At 52.9% G+C, this 16,155-nt stretch overlaps 1 protein-coding gene across 1 annotated transcript in view; it reads right to left on the bottom strand.

The window, feature by feature from the left end:
* CAPN2 (calpain 2) overlaps positions 1-15,353 on the bottom strand; it is a 56,317-nt gene extending 40,964 nt beyond the window's left edge. Inside the window, exons 1-2 of the mRNA XM_069544649.1 lie at positions 15,009-15,353; positions 9,864-9,933 (exon numbers count right to left, since the gene is read on the bottom strand). Of these exons, the coding sequence (XP_069400750.1) occupies positions 9,864-9,933; positions 15,009-15,245 (307 nt within the window). The 5' untranslated portion in view covers positions 15,246-15,353. The remainder of the gene's footprint in view (positions 1-9,863; positions 9,934-15,008) is intronic.
* Positions 15,354-16,155: the final 802 nt, after the last annotated feature.

Here is a 16,155-nt window from a genome sequence, read left to right as displayed (position 1 = left end):
AAGCCCAGTCCACTGATCTTCCTGTCGTGGGCACCCGGTAAAGCTGGCGGAACAGAGGCAGAGAGGGCCTCGGGGCTGGGCGGGGTGTCCCAGGAAAGCTCGGTGGGTGAAGGGAGTCCAGAAACTGGGAGCACCAGCCCAGCCAGCTCAGTGCCCCTCCTGCACTGGGAAGCCCCGGAGAACACACCCGCCCCAACCACAACAGGCTCGTGTCCGAGCAGCCTTGGGTCGCCACTGTGGTGAAGGGAGGACAACGCCATTATGCAAAGGGGAGGAACTGTGGCATCTTCCAAAAATGGCAGCCTCGATATTTCTGGTTGCACGTGTTCTTCTGGAACCTTGCCCATCCCCACCAGGGGGTGGAATCTGCGTTCTCCCCTTGAACCTGGTAGGCCTCTGTCTGTCTCGATGAACAGGCATGGCAGAAGGGATGCTTCCTGACTTCTAGGGCTCTCTACAACTTCTGTGTAAGAGGGTGAGCTCCCTTAAAGCCCCTGTGGGAGACGCCACACAGGAGGCAGAGAGACCCCGGAGCTTCAGCTGACCAGCCTCCAGCCTAGACACCAACCTGTGGCTGAGGGATCGTCAGGTGCCCCCCAGCCCCATCCACCCCAACCCCATGGGAGACCCCAAGAGAGTCGTCTGGCTGAGGCCAGTCATCCTTCAGAACCACAGAGAGAACGAGGAAATGATTGCTATTGTTTCAAGCCTTTGATGGTGGGAGGCAGGTTGCTAAACAATAGCTACAGGTGTAAGGAGAGCAGGACCTTCCTGAAATCTGTGCCTGGCCAGGGGCAGTAAGATGCACCTGCCAACTAACAGAGAGGAGTCCACATGGAGAGATGTTGGTGTGAGGATGCTGACACCCAGTCACTCTGAGGTCCCCAGGGCACCCCAGTACCCGAGATGCACTGCACATGCCTGGTCCAGGAAGCTGGCACGATAGAAGGCCCTGTCAGGGGGAGTATCCCCGAGGTGCAGGAGGGCCAGTCTCCTCCTTTGCTGCAGCAGCTCCCCAGGGGAGGGCTGGAGCTTTTCTCCCACAGGGTCAATCATTCCAGCAAGGCCACCCTGACTGTGGTTCCATATTGTTTCCTCCTTCCCTAGGATGACGCCCGCTCCTAACTGTGGCTGGCACTGTGTGGAGTCTTCACCAGTTCCCAGCACAGGCATCGCACCCTGGGTGCCCGCTGACCACCCTCCATCTGCCCCATGGTACTTAATGCGTCCCTAGTCTCCTCTTCCTGGGTCTATCACGGTATCCCCCAGGAACATTTTTGCTCCCTCTGCCCCCAAGGGATGTTTGGCACTGTCTGGGGACATTTTTGGTTGCCATGCTTGGAGAGGGGGATGCCAGTGCATCTTTCAGGCAGAGGCTGGGAGTGTGCCATGCTCTCAGCCCCTGGAACGGGGAATGACCCAGTCCCAACTGTCAGCTGTGCTGGGGCCAGGAAACCCTGCTCTCTCTCGAGTCCTACTTACCTTGCGTTTCATCCCTGTAGTACTTTGTTCCTTTGCTTTCCATGGTGATGGCTAGATATATGACCCTTCCTGAGACTGAGACACTGGTATGGGCTTCCCAGGTGGCTCAGTGGTAATGAATCCACCTGCCAGTGCAAGAAATGCAGGTTCGATCCCTAGGTCAGGAAGATCCCCTGCAGAAGGAAATGGCAACCCACTCCAGTATTCTTATCTGGGAAATCTCATGGACAGAGGACCCTGGTAGGCTACAGTCTATAGGGTCACAAAAGAATTGGACACAATTTACTGACGAAATGAGACACTGGTATCTAACAGTCTCCAGCAGGCCTGATGCCCTGCTGACGGGACGAATCTCTCTTGGCTGAGGCGGCCTGGTGAGTCTTAGCTTTGGAATGGACCGGAAGGAAGTCCTGAGGAGCCAATAGTGCCCCCACTCTGGGCACTGGTGGGGATGGGGTGGGGGGTTCTCCGAGGAAGCATACACTCTGCCAGGGCCTGGGCCGCAGAGATGAGTCCCAAGGGGCCGTCCCTTCCGTAACTGCTTCCTTGCCTGGAGCAGCCCAGAAAAGGGTGCCCCCAACCAGAATGACGCCTCCATACAATCACGTCGCATTGTATCAGCGCTGTCAGGGGCAGGAGGGGGAGTGGCGGGGGGGGGGGGGGGGGAGGGGGGTGCTCCACTCTGCTCACATCCCAACCCTGGCTGTAACGCTGGGCTTCAGCCTCCTTCCGTGAGCCACACGCAGAGCTGGAGCAAGAACAGATGATCCAAGCCGGCTGCGCTCCCTCCCTCCCTCCGCCTGATGCTCCTGCGGAGCGCTCTGAGAGGGAGGAGAAGGGAGGATGGAGGGGGATGGGGTGCCAAGGCCTCAGGGGCACACTGTCACACACTGAGCTTGCGTGTATGACCAGAAGGAGGCCGGGCTCCGTGCGCCAGGAGGACACAGCCTATTGTCCATCTCTGCTCCCTAGCTCCCTGTGCGAGTGGCTCCCACGGGGAGCCCCTGATAGCAGCGTTACCTGCCAGCTCTCCCTTGCCTTCCTGCCAGCCACAGCCACATCCTCGCTGTCCTCCTCAACCCCTCTGTGCCCCAGGCCCCCACAGGAGAGGAGGTGGAGCCAACTCTTCTTCTAGATTCCTACTTCTCAGAGCTCCGGGAGGGTCCAGCCAGCAGGGGTCTACTTTCCTGACTTCCTGGGGGCCTTCACAGTGTCGAACTAAAGGAAAAGTCTGACGGTGGCTGGGGCAGCAAATGCAGGGGAGAGATCACACAGGGGACTGTGGTAAGAATGAGCACGGGAGAGGCTTCCCTGGTGGCTCAGGGGTGAAGAGTCTGCCTGCCACGCAGGAGGCACGGGTTCCTTCCCTGGTCTGGGAAGATCCCAAATGCTGCGGAGCAGCTGAGCCCATGCGCCACAACTACTGAGCCTGCGCTCTAGAGCCCGGGAGCGGCATCCGCAGAAGCCCTTGCACCCTATAGCTCGTTCTCTGCAGCAAGAGAAGCCACTGCAATGAGAAACCCATGCACTGCAACTAGAGAGCAGCCCCAACTGGGCACAACTAGAGAAAAGCCTGCGTAGCAGCGAGACCCAGCACAGCCACAAGTGACTGACTAAAAATTATTTCAAAGACAAAACAAAGGAACGAATGTGAGAGGGTTCCTCACTCTGATCCCCAAGGAGAGAGGGACCCCCAGTGACACACCCTTAAGGTTCTGCACCTCACGGGAAACGGAAAGATGCAAATGCCAGCTTGTTCCCATTTCCCAGGTGGGTAAGCAGAAGCTCGAGGCTGAAAACGGCAGAGGCGCTGCAGACAAAGTGGGTGCTGGGAGAGGAGGACCCAGGCAAGGGGGAGTGAAGAGCCTCCCAGCTTCTCCTGGAAACGTCAGGGAAAAATGGCCGTTGCATGAGGCCTGAAACTGGGGCAGGAGACTTCACTGAGTTTCCTGAACTTTCCTCCAAACACCAGCTCCTCCGTCATCTCCTCCCCACAGCTTCAGTGTTTGTCAAAGCCAAGTGCTAGAGCTGACCCCGTGGGGTATTCAAAACCAGCCTCATGTACCTCCTCCCCTCAAGCCTCGCTCTCCCCAAAGGTAATGCGCAATTTGCAGCTGTTAAACCCTTACTAAGTGTCAACCTCTGGCAAGCAGAGCTTGCCATGCATTATTTAATTCCATCTTCATAGTCTATGATGTAGATACTATTATCATCCCATTTTATGGATGAGAAAACTGAGGCTTGATGAGGATGGTGATTTGCCTCATGTGACAGAGCCAAGAAGGGGCAGAACCAAGAAGCCAACTTCTAACTGGTGGACACTCAAGTCCTCACTCTGGACCCTGCTATTTACATATGTTTACTGATGTATGGGGCTTCCCTGGAGGCTCAGGTGGTAAGGGATCTGCCCGCAATTCAGGAGACCCAGATTCAATCCCTGAGTTGGGAAGATCCCCTGGAGAAAGGAATGGCTACCCACTCCAGTATTCTTGCCTGGAGAATCCCATGGACAGAGTAGCCTGCAAGCTACAGTCCATGGGGATACAAAGAGTCAGACATGACTGAGCAACTAACACTTTCGCTTCTTCACTGATACATATGCCTTGCTTGGCTCTGTGTGGAGACATACAGGCCTGTGAGGATCATCCCACCCTGAAAAGTCAAGGATGAGGGGCTGGATCCCAACAGCAGTAGCTATAGTGCTATAAGAGCTATAGTGCACACAGGGCTTTTTCCATTCAAACTGAGTAAGATAAAATATTCAGTTCCGTGGTTGGATTAGTCACACTTCCAGTGTTCCCCATGTAGCTCGTGGCTACCATATGGACAGTGCAGAACGTTCCCATCACTTCTGAAAGTTCTGGTGGACAGTGCTGGCCTGGAGTCTGCCCCACTGGTCACCGGCTATGCAATGTTGGGCCAGCCAGCAGACCACCCTCCTCCTGGGGCTCCCGTGCCTGTACTGTAGCTGCCTAGGGTCCCACTAGACCTCACAGAACACGTGGCCCTTCATTTCTGAAATCCCCTGGATGGGGACCTCACTGTGACTGGTTCCGTATCAGGGGATGATCTAAGCAGGGGTCTCAGACCTTGGAGAGGAGATGTTATTGCTCAACAAACAGGAACTGAAGCCCGGTGCGGGGGTGATGTGCGGCTTCCAGGGAAAGTCACAGAATGTCAGAAGTAGTGAGACCTCAGGGAACTGAGATCCAATCCCCTCATCTCAGGAAAACGCTAGAGACCACACGGGGATGTGGCCTGGCTCCCAGTTCAGGGAGCACTGAAATAAGCAAAAGGTCATACTGTGACCCACAGGCCCACGGGGAGCAGAAGAACCCTGTCAACTCCTCGGGAGTTTCCTGAGATTGCAGAGGACCCTGTACGCAACAGTGAGGTGGGGAAGAATTCTTTGGGGAGAATTCCTACTGCCTCTGGGGAGATGAGGTCAGGGGCAGCCAAGGAGAGATGTGCTCAGCCTTGGGCATCTGATGGGCAGGAACCCCGCTGTGTGACTGCCAGGGCTGGGGCAGCCAGGGCAGGACGGGGCCTCTGGTCGATCCCTCCCTGCCCTGTTTACGGACCTGTCTCAGGTGCAGCTGGAAAGGAGCTGGGAGTACAGGCAGCAGCCACAAGGGAGACGAGCTGTGAAAGAGCATTTATAACCAGAAGAGCCGGGAGAGGAAACGATGACTCATGGACTGCACACATCTGCCCCAGGAGGCTGGGGTGGGGGGTGGGGCAGTGCTGGGCTGGTGGTGAAGCCATTGTTTTAAGAAAGAGGAGAAACATATTAATTTTCTCCATCAAACCAGCCAACACTCATTTTTCAATTAAAAAAAAAAAAACTATAAGCACTATCTATCTTTAAAAAAATGTATCCTACAAAATCCTGGCCCAGGACTCCTGAAAAGTGGCAAGCTCATCAAAGCTGTCCGAGAAACTGCCACAGCCAAGAGGCGCCTTAGGAGTCGTGACAACTAAATGCAACGTGGTATCCTGGATGGGATCCCGGGACAGAAAAATGACCCAGGAAAAACTCAGGAGGGTAAAGAATGGACTTTGGCTAATGATAATGTATCAGTACTGGTTCATTAATCGTAGCAAATGTCCCACACTAATAATGTAAGAAGTTAACAATCAGGGAAACTAGGGGTGGTGTGTATGGAATTCTCTGTACTTATCATCTCAATTTTTCTGTAAATCTAAAACTGTTCCAACAAATAAAGGCTATTAAAAAATTGTTAAGGTGCTTATTAAAGTGGCTTTTAAAAATTATAAGAATCACTTTAAAATGATTATTATATAACCTTTAAAAATGGGAAAAGAGGGAGAGGCCAAATTTGCTCAGGATTCTACAATTTGCCAAGTGTGTTTGCCTATATTAATTGCATTTTTCACCACGGCCCCGGGAAGGAAGTATTATCATGATTCCCATTTTCTAGAAGAGGAAACAGAGGCTCAGAGTGCCTGGTTAACCTGCTCATTGTCATGCGGGCTAGGAAGCAGGAGAGGAAGCCGAAACTGGAAACCTCCTTCCTGGTGCTTTTCCCGCTGGCTCTGGGCTCCCCACTCTCTGCTGAGCTTGGCTGTGAGGGGAGACACCTTGACACCTCCCAGCAGGTGCTGTGGGGCTTGTGTGACCCTCAGCGGCAGGGTGAGGGTAGAGGCTGGGTGATCCACCTTTGGGGGCCAAGTTACAAAGACACGGGGCTGTGCGGTTTCAGCATTGGCAGCCTGGAGCCCTCCCTCAAGAAGCTGAGGGCCTTTGCGGGCACCTGGCCAGGGCAGCCACCTTCCCCTGAGAGCCGTGAGGGCAGTGGGGACCGTGGGGAGCTATGTGAAAGGGGCAGTGTGAAAGCTCAGCAGTGGCCCCGTGAAAATCAAAGGCAGAAGGAGCTCGGCTCTCGGGTCTCCCAGCTCTGGGGGCCACCACGGCCATCACCTGTCATAAGAGGCTACCAGCAGCAACTCCAGGCTGCATTTAGCTGCAGGGCGGCCTGGCTGAAGGTCAGCCTGGATCTCCAGCCCTTCCTCTAGAGAGGCAGATTTTTCTTCACTGACTCAGTGCTTAGCACAGCCAAGGTCTGCAGCGCAGGTGGCTCACATCAGAGCAGCCTACAAACAGTTAGGATTACTCTGGTGAGGCTTTGAGCTGACCCTCTGGGATGGTGGTAGAAATCCGTGGATTAACTATTACCAGGCAGCCCTGTGAAGGGAGCCCTGTTGGGAGATGCACAAGTCCAAGGACAGCCCCGGCCCAGGTTCCCTGGCAAACTGAGTGAGTCTCCGGGTAAAAAGTACAGGTAAGGAAATACAGTTTGCTTTGAGAATGTTACCTCCATATTTCCTCAACAAAGCCTCATGGCAACTCGTGATGGGAGGGAGAAGAATGTAGAAAGATTTAAAATCATATTCGAGTTCTTTCCTTGGGCCATTTTTAGCTATGTGGCCTTGCATGGAGTCCCTACCTGCTGCCTCAGCTTTCTTATCTGCATAGTGGGGTGAAAATATTTATTTGGATGAGATAATATTATTACATGTAATAATGTTTATTACATGAGATAACGAGATGAAAATGCTCCACGAGTTGCACACTGTTTCTTAGTCACAGGGGCTTCCCAGGTGGTGCTAGTGGTAAAGAACCTGCCTGCCAGCGCAGGAGACGCAAGAGACACGGGTTCGATCCCTGGGTCAGGAAGATCTTCTGGAGGAGGGCATGGCAACCCAGTCCAGTATTCTTGCCTATGAAATCCCAAGGACAGAGGAGTCTGGAGGGCTACAGTCCATAAGATTGAAAAGAGCTGGACAGGACAGAAGCGATTTAGCACGAATACACGGGGTCACAGGGGCTGTTATCACTCCTCGTCTGAGATAACAGATCTGGTGGCCTAGCCCAAGATCCCCACTCAGTGTCAGGCATGAGGAGTGACTCTAGAACAGCGGAATGCCCCACAGTCGGGAAATCTTTGAGATCACCCTGCTGACCCTCCTCACTTTCCATTTTTAGAAGAGACTGAGGTTCCTAGTGATGACTGAGGTCAGCCAACTGCAAGCTGAGCCTCCACTCCTGTCTCTAGTCGTGTGGCAGGTGTTGCTGCCCTTTGTTCCTGATGCTTCTGAACCTTCAGGGACCTGGTGACAGCCACCACCCCACACCCACCCTCTGCCCAGATGCCAGAATCAGGGTGAGAGTTCAGTTCACCACATTTCACAGCTCATAATCAAATCAGGATCCTCCAGTACAAAAGGCCAAGAGAACAAAATGGCCAATGTGGTGTAAAAAAAAACAACAAACCAACAAAACTTAGAAATGACACCTAATTACTGAGAAGTTTTGAAAGGACTTTAACTTAGACTTGTTTTTATTTAATTTGATACATATCTTGTCGATTTTTACCCCAGGAATGTAAACTTTTTGTGTCTCCTCTCCAAATGGCCTGACAGTATTCCAACAGGACTTACATCTTGCAATTTGGTCCTTAAGAGGTCATTAAGCTCTGAAGTGGATGTTTAGCCCAGGTGTGGAATTTAGCCCAGATATGACTGTTGCCATTTCTGTTTCCAGATTTTTCTAAAACCCCTGTGGTTAGTTGTAATCTCCATCAATTTCTAGCTCAATTAACTTTCATTTTCTCTAACCAGTTGGACTTTTCTGGAGTACCCACCTTAGGTGCCTAAGGGCCCCTGGGTCTATCTTTTGTGAGGGAGAGAAGGCAGGAAATGGGAGGTAGGTATTCTTTAGGTAAGAGTGTGCTCTGGCATCTCAGGAATTTGCACACAGATGCTGAGCTCAGATAGTGGAGTTTGCACGCCTAGCTCTGAGTCATGCTCTCCATTTCCCAAGGGGCTCCCAGCATACCCTGTCTTAACGTCTTAATGATTCACAGAGCTGCCCCGACATCCCTCAGAGGCTGAAAACTTTCCATGTCCCTTCTAGGGAGTCTAGCTCAGGGGTTAAACACAGACCGTCTGCATTTGCATTCCAGGCCCTCGCTTCAGCTGCGGGATGACCTTAAGCAAGTCACTCCCAGGACAGAACCTCTGCTGGGTGGGCCAGGAAAGAAGGCACAATTCAAAGACGATTAACTCTGCTACTGATGGGCTAGTCTGGAAAACAAGTCGAAGCTGACGTCTCAAAGTAAGGTTTTGGTTTATTTGCAGCAAAGTAAGCTGCTCCTGTGATCATAGGCTCATACCTACTAGGAGTAAAACAATAAGCGTGGACTCTATGAGAATCTTAAACAGTGGTCCCGGGCTCCTTTGCTAAAACTTCTTCAAAGAAACCCTGGGGGCAATAAGCAACGAGGTCCTACTGTAGAGCACAGGTAACTGTTCAAGGTCCTGTGATAAACCATAATGGAAAGGAGTGTGAGAAAGGACACGTATGTGTATAACTGAGTCACTGCTGTACAGCAGAAACTAGCACAACACTGTGAATCAACTATCCTTCAACAAAATCAATAAAAAAATAAAACTCAGGTGCTTTCAGGTCAAAGCAGCCTGTATGTTCCAGTCTCAGCAGGCACTGTATTCAGAAATCAGAGCCCGGCTTCAGATACCCTCACAACTCAGTTACTCCAGTTAAAACTACTTAAGTGAACATCACAACTGCCTCTGTGACAACAGCACCATGTCCACTGTTGTGATACCATGGTGAGCTTGCCCTGCAAACACTGAGGACACCCTGGTACGTTAACTTCCTCCCAGCAGTGACTACCAGGGTTTCCTCTTCCTTTACAATGAGTCACCATCCCATCCCTGAACCACAGAGAACTGATGTCTCAGTGCTGCAGCTGACCCAGGGGAGTCCTCCTAACTGGTCCTCAGCCTGGAGCCTGGCTGCTCCGTGGGCCACTAAGGGTGGCTGAGATCCAGGAGCTCCTCTGTCCCCCAGTGGGAGCATCTATGCAACGTCAGCAACTAGCCCAGCACTTCCCTGGTGTTCCAGAGGCTAAGACTTCTCATTCGCACTGCAGGGCAGCGGCCCAGGCTTGATCCCTGGTCAAGGAACTAGAACCCATGTGCCACAACTAAAGATCCCGCATGCTGCAACAAAGACTGAAAAGTCCATATGCTGCAACTGAGACCCAGCACAAAAATAGATACATAGTAAAAAAACATAATAATCTCAACTCTTTAAAATGACAACAGCAACAAACAGCCCAGTCTGGTGCAGGGGACACACGTGTCCTCACTGCACCTCTGTCTGTCTGTCTACCACACCACAGGATCCTAAGGAAACAAGACATTCAAGGAAGCTTCTGGAAATAGAAATTGCCAAAGGGTTTAGCAAGAGAGCGGAATCACAACTCATCCCTTACTCTTTCTACCCACAGCTGTGTAGACAGGCCCCTGTAGTCTGCTTAGATTCCATCACTTACCTAGGGCTCCTTGGCAGATGTCTGTGCGAGTGGCTCCTCCAGTAATAAATTGGGGATCATCGCAGATCTCCTGAAAATGAGACCCACAAAGTATTGTCAGCGTATATGCCATATACTTTTGTAGTTAACACACCTCAGTTTCCAACAGATGCACCGGACCCCTCTGTCTCTCCCCTCTCCTCTAGGGAATGCCTGGCCGTTGGACTGCCATGGGGTCCTTCTCTGACTCCTGCTCTGTGGGTCCTGATAGGTGGTAGGGGATCCTACTGTTCCACCAGATCCCAATACCCCACACTGCCTGGAGCCTACTTCATCACGCCACTTCCTAGGGCCAGGGCAGTGCCAAGTCCAGCCTCGTGTGGGGGCCTGGAGATGGTCCACACTCTGGAGTTGCCCTGCCCACCATGCCCGCCCCCTCCTCTGTTCCTGCATGGGATTTCTCCTCTCCGACCCAGTTCCCTCCTTTTCTACATCTTATCATATCTCAAGACCCACTGCCACGAACTCTGTGAAGCCCTCCTTCACAGTCTGGCCCTCACCCATCCTTTCCATCCTGAATCCCAGAGTATCTATCCTCTGCAATTCAGCAGCTAGATGTGTGCTGTACATGGTGCTGGATACCACTATGTCTTCCTAACACTTATGCTTCTTGAGGATAGGGGAAGGTGTCTAGCTTTCTGGATTTGCCTACAGGCCATGATACTTGGGGCGGGGGGTCCACATACTGTGAGCCTGCTGTATGTCAATACTGTGTGTGGTGCTTTATCTCAGGAACATGGACGGGCAACAACCCCATTTTATAGGTGAGGAAACAGGCTAGGATGAAGCTACGTGTCCCAAGATGCATCGCTCATTGCTGCAGACAGCAATGGGATTTGACTGCTGTAATCTGTACACTCCCTTCCCTCCTGAACTGCCTCTAAATGATTACTAACAAGCCAAAAAGGGCTGTCCCACAGGTCGCCTACTGGAAGCCAAACTTGGACAGGGCTGGCCCCTCTGCTGCCCTCTCTGAGCATGCTTCCTGATTCTGAAGAGCCCCACCCAAAACCACAGAGGAAACATAGAGCATAAATCGGGGCTTCCCTTGGCCGGGACCCTTTGATTTGGAGAAGCTCCACCCCAGAGCGCCCGGTGGGCCCCCTCTCTGTCAAGCAGAAGCGTTTCCTGGGTGAGGCCAGGATCTAGCCCCTGTCCATCGTGGCTTAGACTGTAGACCCTTCTGGAATCCACAGCAGAGCACACTCCTCTCATGCCTGCATTGTCCCTTCCCTGTTTGGGTGGGTCTGTCTGGGGGAAGACAGGCACAGTGAGAATGCTTTTTTTTGCTGAGGCAGACGAAGCCAGCTTTGTCCGAGGCCTGCCAGCCAAGCACTTATCCTGCTGATGGAATACATGGAACTTGGTGCTGGGAGCCTAGAAATCATATTGATAATCCTCGGTGCACCAGGCACTTATCCCAGAAGGGTTTTTCCATTATTTTTGAGAAATTTTTCACACCTTTGGCAGCCTCTCCAAAGAAGGCAAAGTTTAGAGTGGCTCTTAGAGATGCTTCAGGAAATTGAAACTTGTACACAGCATGAAGGGCACGAATTAAATATGGAACATCACAGTTTCAGGAAAGGGGTTGAGAGCCTGGGCTTTGGAGTTAGCTAGCTCTGCCACTTCTTATACAGTGGGTTCTATGACCCTGGCAAGTTACTTCACCTCCTTAAGACTCAGTTTCCTCATCTGTGTAATGGGGATAGTGATGACAAGTGTACCTACGAAGTTTAAGTGAGATGACTATGTACGTGTGCCTTGGTAAGCACTATATAAGTTACCGACTATTATAGTTATTGAAGGAGTATCATAATCACTGAACTTGGAGGCAGGAGATGCAGGTTTGAGGCTGAATTCAGCTAGCTGAGTGTAAACAAGTCATAAAGCTCTTAGATCAGTGGTCCCCAACCTTTTGGGCACTAGGGACTGGTTTTGTGGAAGACAAATTTTCCCACGGATGGGGTGGGGTGGGGAAACGGTTTGGGGATGATTCAAGCATGTTACATTTATTATGCCGCCGCTGATATGCCAGGAGACTGCGCTCAGGTGGTAATGCGAACGATGGGGAGCGGCTGTAAACATTGATAAGCTTTGCTTGCTCACTTGCTGCTCTCCTTCTGCTGTGTGGCCCGGTTCCTAATAGGCCATAGGCCTGCACCGGTCAGGGCAAGGTGGGGACTGACATGTCTGCCCTCGCTCCAACCTGACTGGTGCCATCCTTGATGGTGACCAGCCCACAGTGACTTTAGCCGTGTCCTCTTCCCATCTGCGGAACACTCTGTTGGGAAAGGGTGTTGGGAAACCCCCTCTGAGGAAGGGCAGCCCTTTGGCTCCAGGGCTGGCCCGCTCCCCTCCCTCCTCTTACTGCCTCCTCTCACTTCCTCGGGGCCTCCTTTTCTCTTCAGTTCCGTTCTCTCTGGGGCTTGACATATGCTTGTGTGCATGCTCAGTCATGTCTTGACTCTTTGCGACCCTTTGGACTGTAGCCCACCAGGCTTCTCTGTCCATGGGATTCTCCAGGCAAGAATACTGGAGTAGGTTGCCACGCCCTGCACCAGGGGATCTTCCCCATCCAGGGATCGAACCTGCATCTTCTGTGGATCCTGCATTGCAGGCGGATTCTTTACCACTGAGCCACCAGGGAAGCCTGGGACTTGACATATAAAACGTTCCAACTGCTCTCATCTGAAAAAAAACCTCTCGAGTCCCAGGTCCCACTCTCCCTGTCACTTTCCCTCCTCTCCTTTCACAAGAACGCTTCTGGAATTACCCGAGCACGCTCTTCATTTCTGGTTCCTTACTTTGGGGTCTACAGCCGTCTGGCTCCTACCCACTGCAATTCGGTCGTTGCTGTTAAGTCACTAAGTTGTGTCCAACTCTTTTTGGTCCCATGGACTGCAGCATACCAGGCTCCTCTGTCCTCCATTATCTCCCAGAGTTTACTCAAATTCATGTCCATGGAGTTGGTGAGGCTACCTAACCATCTCATTCTACCCCATGGCAATTGCTCTGTTAAAGTCACCAGTGACTTGCTTTTGTCTAGATCCAGTGGATACATTTTTGTTTGTCTCGCTTAATCTGAACTACAGCTGTTTGAGAAGCAGAGAGAGTGGCTGCGAGCTGTGGACTCTAAACATCCACAGGCGGACAGTCCTGGCTCCAGCCCCAGACACCTGTATAAGCAAATATTTAACCTTCTCAAGCCTCAGTTTCTTCAACTGCTGAATGGATCTATACCTGTTGCCCTCCCCATTGGTTGTTCAGTTCATACCCTGTCCCACCCTAACCTGGGGCTCTAAAATGGGCTTAGATTTCCATTTTCCCATCTGGAAATCCTACAGGCATTCCCAACTGATGAGTGACCTGTCTGTCTAACCCCTAATGCCTTCAGAGGCAAAAACCAATACGCACTATGCCTGGCATACAGTAGGTGTTCGATATAAGCTTTTTGAATGAATGAAAGAATAAGGAAAGAAGTATATAAATTCACAAACTGTCAAGTACTATACAAACATAAGGCAATTACATTCTCGTTTATCACTTTCACAGTCGTAATTTTGTTTGAGGCTCATTACAATCTTGCATTCATTCATTCATTCCATGAAGAGTCTTTTTGTTCACAGATGTATCCCAGTGCCTGACATTTAACAAGCCCTCAACAAATACTGTTAAATGAATGAATGACCAAATGAAAGCATACTCTGAATGCACCAGGGATTGGCTGGTGAACAATACACACAGGTCCCTGCAGTTCAGTAGGAAGGACAAACCAATACATGTAATCATGTGTACGAACTGTGAAATGCTGTAAAGGAAATTAGCATGATAAAGTTCATGATAAAGCATGACAAGATGAGAAGGGGGGCTGCAACGAATGGTCAGGACAAAATCTCTTTGGGGAGGGGACACCTAAGTCCCAAAGAATGAGTGAGCCAGATTCCAGAAAACTAAGAAAGAGCATCTCTGGCCAGTGAGGCAGGAAAGAGCAGGGTGCCATTGAGAAACTAAAAGGTGCTAGGCTTGGTGAGTCAGTGGAGAGAGCAAATTCTCTCTTTTAGATAAAGAAATGGAGGCACAGAGGTTAAACAGCTCACTCAAGTTAGCAAGAAATGAACTCAAGTGCTCTGGGCCAAGGGTACCTCCTACTGCACTTGCTGCCTGCGGCTGGGTTTGGGGTAACAGAAGGTGACCAGCTGATGGGGGTGGGGGTGGGGGTTCGGGGGTGGGGTGGGGTAAGCAGGACAGGAATGCTTATTTTCCTGACAGGAATCTAGAGGCTGGATTTCCCAGGAGGCCTCCTTGGGGTGTGGTGGGGGAAGGCCAGAGAGGTGTCTGTCCCATAGGAGGTGGGGCCAGGAGGGATCCCAGGGACACAGGATGTACAAACTGATCAGGGAAGCAAACTGCACCCAAGGCCTGCCAGGGCACGGAGGACAGAGATCCGGGGCCGGTGGGAAAAGGGAGCTCAGAGGAGGCCGGGAGATTCCGGGGTGAGGAGAAGGAAGCGGCTCCTGGCTGCATCTCCCCTGTCCTTTTGATAATCACCAGGGTAAATACTACAGGGAGCTGTCTTGCCAGTTCCCATCTGGAAAAATAAACAGGAAACTGCGTGGATAAATCTAACCATCACTTCAAGAGACAATCCCTAGTCACAAACGTCCAGGCTATGCGTGGACTTTCTCCCTGAAGCAGAGAGAACCAAGTTAGAGACCGACTTTCCCCGCGAAATTCCGTAACACCCACGCCCCGGTCTCCCGCCCACCCCCACCCGTGGCCTCCCTTCTCTCGGGCCCGCCCGGCAGAGTCCAAGAAGTTTCCTTCAGGCCCCCTTATGTCACCCGCGTTTTTGAGAGTTTTTGCCGGCGGGCCTGCTAGTGCCATATGTGGGCAGTGTGCACCTCGGCGCGTCCTAAGGGCCCCGTGGGTGGCAGATGGGACGCGGGCGACCCCGCGCCAGCGGAGCCCCGGGTCGGGCTCCGGGCCTCGGGGCTCGGCTCCCCGCGCTCCCGCGGCTCCCCGCGCGCGGGGCCGCGTTCTCGCCAGCTCGGAGGCCGGGCCGCAGCGCCTCCGGGCCCCGCATCCCGCCCCGGGCGCGCTCCCTACCGTGGGCCGCTTCCACTCGATGCCCCGGGTCTTGCTGGAGTAGGGTCCCAACTCCTTGAAGCCCAGGGAGGAAGGCAGGGCCGGGAAGGAGGGGTCCTGGAACAGCGCCCCGGCCTCCAGGCACTCGTCCCGCAGCGCCGCGTAGTCCTGGTTGAGGTACTTGACCGCCCTCTCGTGCGAGCCCAGCCCCTCGGCCGCCTCCCGGTCCTTGGCCAGCTTGGCCGCGATGCCCGCCATGGTTGGCCCGGTGCCCGCGCTGCCGCCGGGCGAGCGAGCGAGGGTCTCGGCTGCGGCGATGAGCGGCGCTCGGCAGGGGCGCGGCCAGGGCCCGGCGCGCGGCAGCGGGACTGTGAGCGGCCGCCGCCGGCGATGATTCACCGGGTCCCGCAGCGCCCTCCGCCCTGCGGGCGTGGCCTGGCCGCTCCCGGCCTGCTCGGCGCCCCACCCGGGACCCTGGCGGTCGGCGGCCTGCACAGCGCCAGCCGGACGGCGGCGGCCCGCGGGGCCGGTGCTGCCACCTGCGGACGGCGCCCGGGATGGCCGAGCGGGCCGGCTGCGAGCACCCCGGGCATCCCGGTGGAAAAGCGGGGACTCAAATCCAGTCTCACTTTAGCCGGCTTCCCACTTGCAGGAGAAGGCTGGCGGAAACCCAAGGCTGGGGCTATCCTGACTCTCCAGGAAACACCCTGTGAGTTAGAAGGGGAGAGAGCTGGAGGAGACGAAATCAGCTCTGTAAGAAGGTGGTTTCTCTGCTATAGACTCCATTGGACAGATGGGAAAACTGAGCAACTGAGAGGTTAGATGACATCACCCAGTGTTGCTCAACTAATTTGGGGCGGAACAAGGATTCCAAGTTACCAGAGGCGTGTTACAATCAGAAGGCTACACACTGCTACTAGTTAGCTGTATGATCACAGAGAGCAGGGTCAGATTTGGCAAATAAAAATACATCCACCTGTAACAGGGAAGAACAAATCTGATTCCATATTAGATCTGTTGTGTTGCCTGTGCTTACTCATGCTGGTTCTGCACCTTTTGTTAAAAAAAAAAAAATGTTGCCTATAGCCTGAAATATATAGGGGAGCCTAGTCTCAGGGCTCTGACCTAAAAGAGTCCATTCACATAGAGATAAAAAGTTGGGGAACAG

The sequence above is a fragment of the Ovis canadensis genome, chromosome 12, assembly GCF_042477335.2.
Source record: "Ovis canadensis isolate MfBH-ARS-UI-01 breed Bighorn chromosome 12, ARS-UI_OviCan_v2, whole genome shotgun sequence".
Lineage (NCBI taxonomy): Eukaryota > Metazoa > Chordata > Mammalia > Artiodactyla > Bovidae > Ovis > Ovis canadensis.
This window is presented reverse-complemented; position numbering and strand designations above follow the sequence as displayed.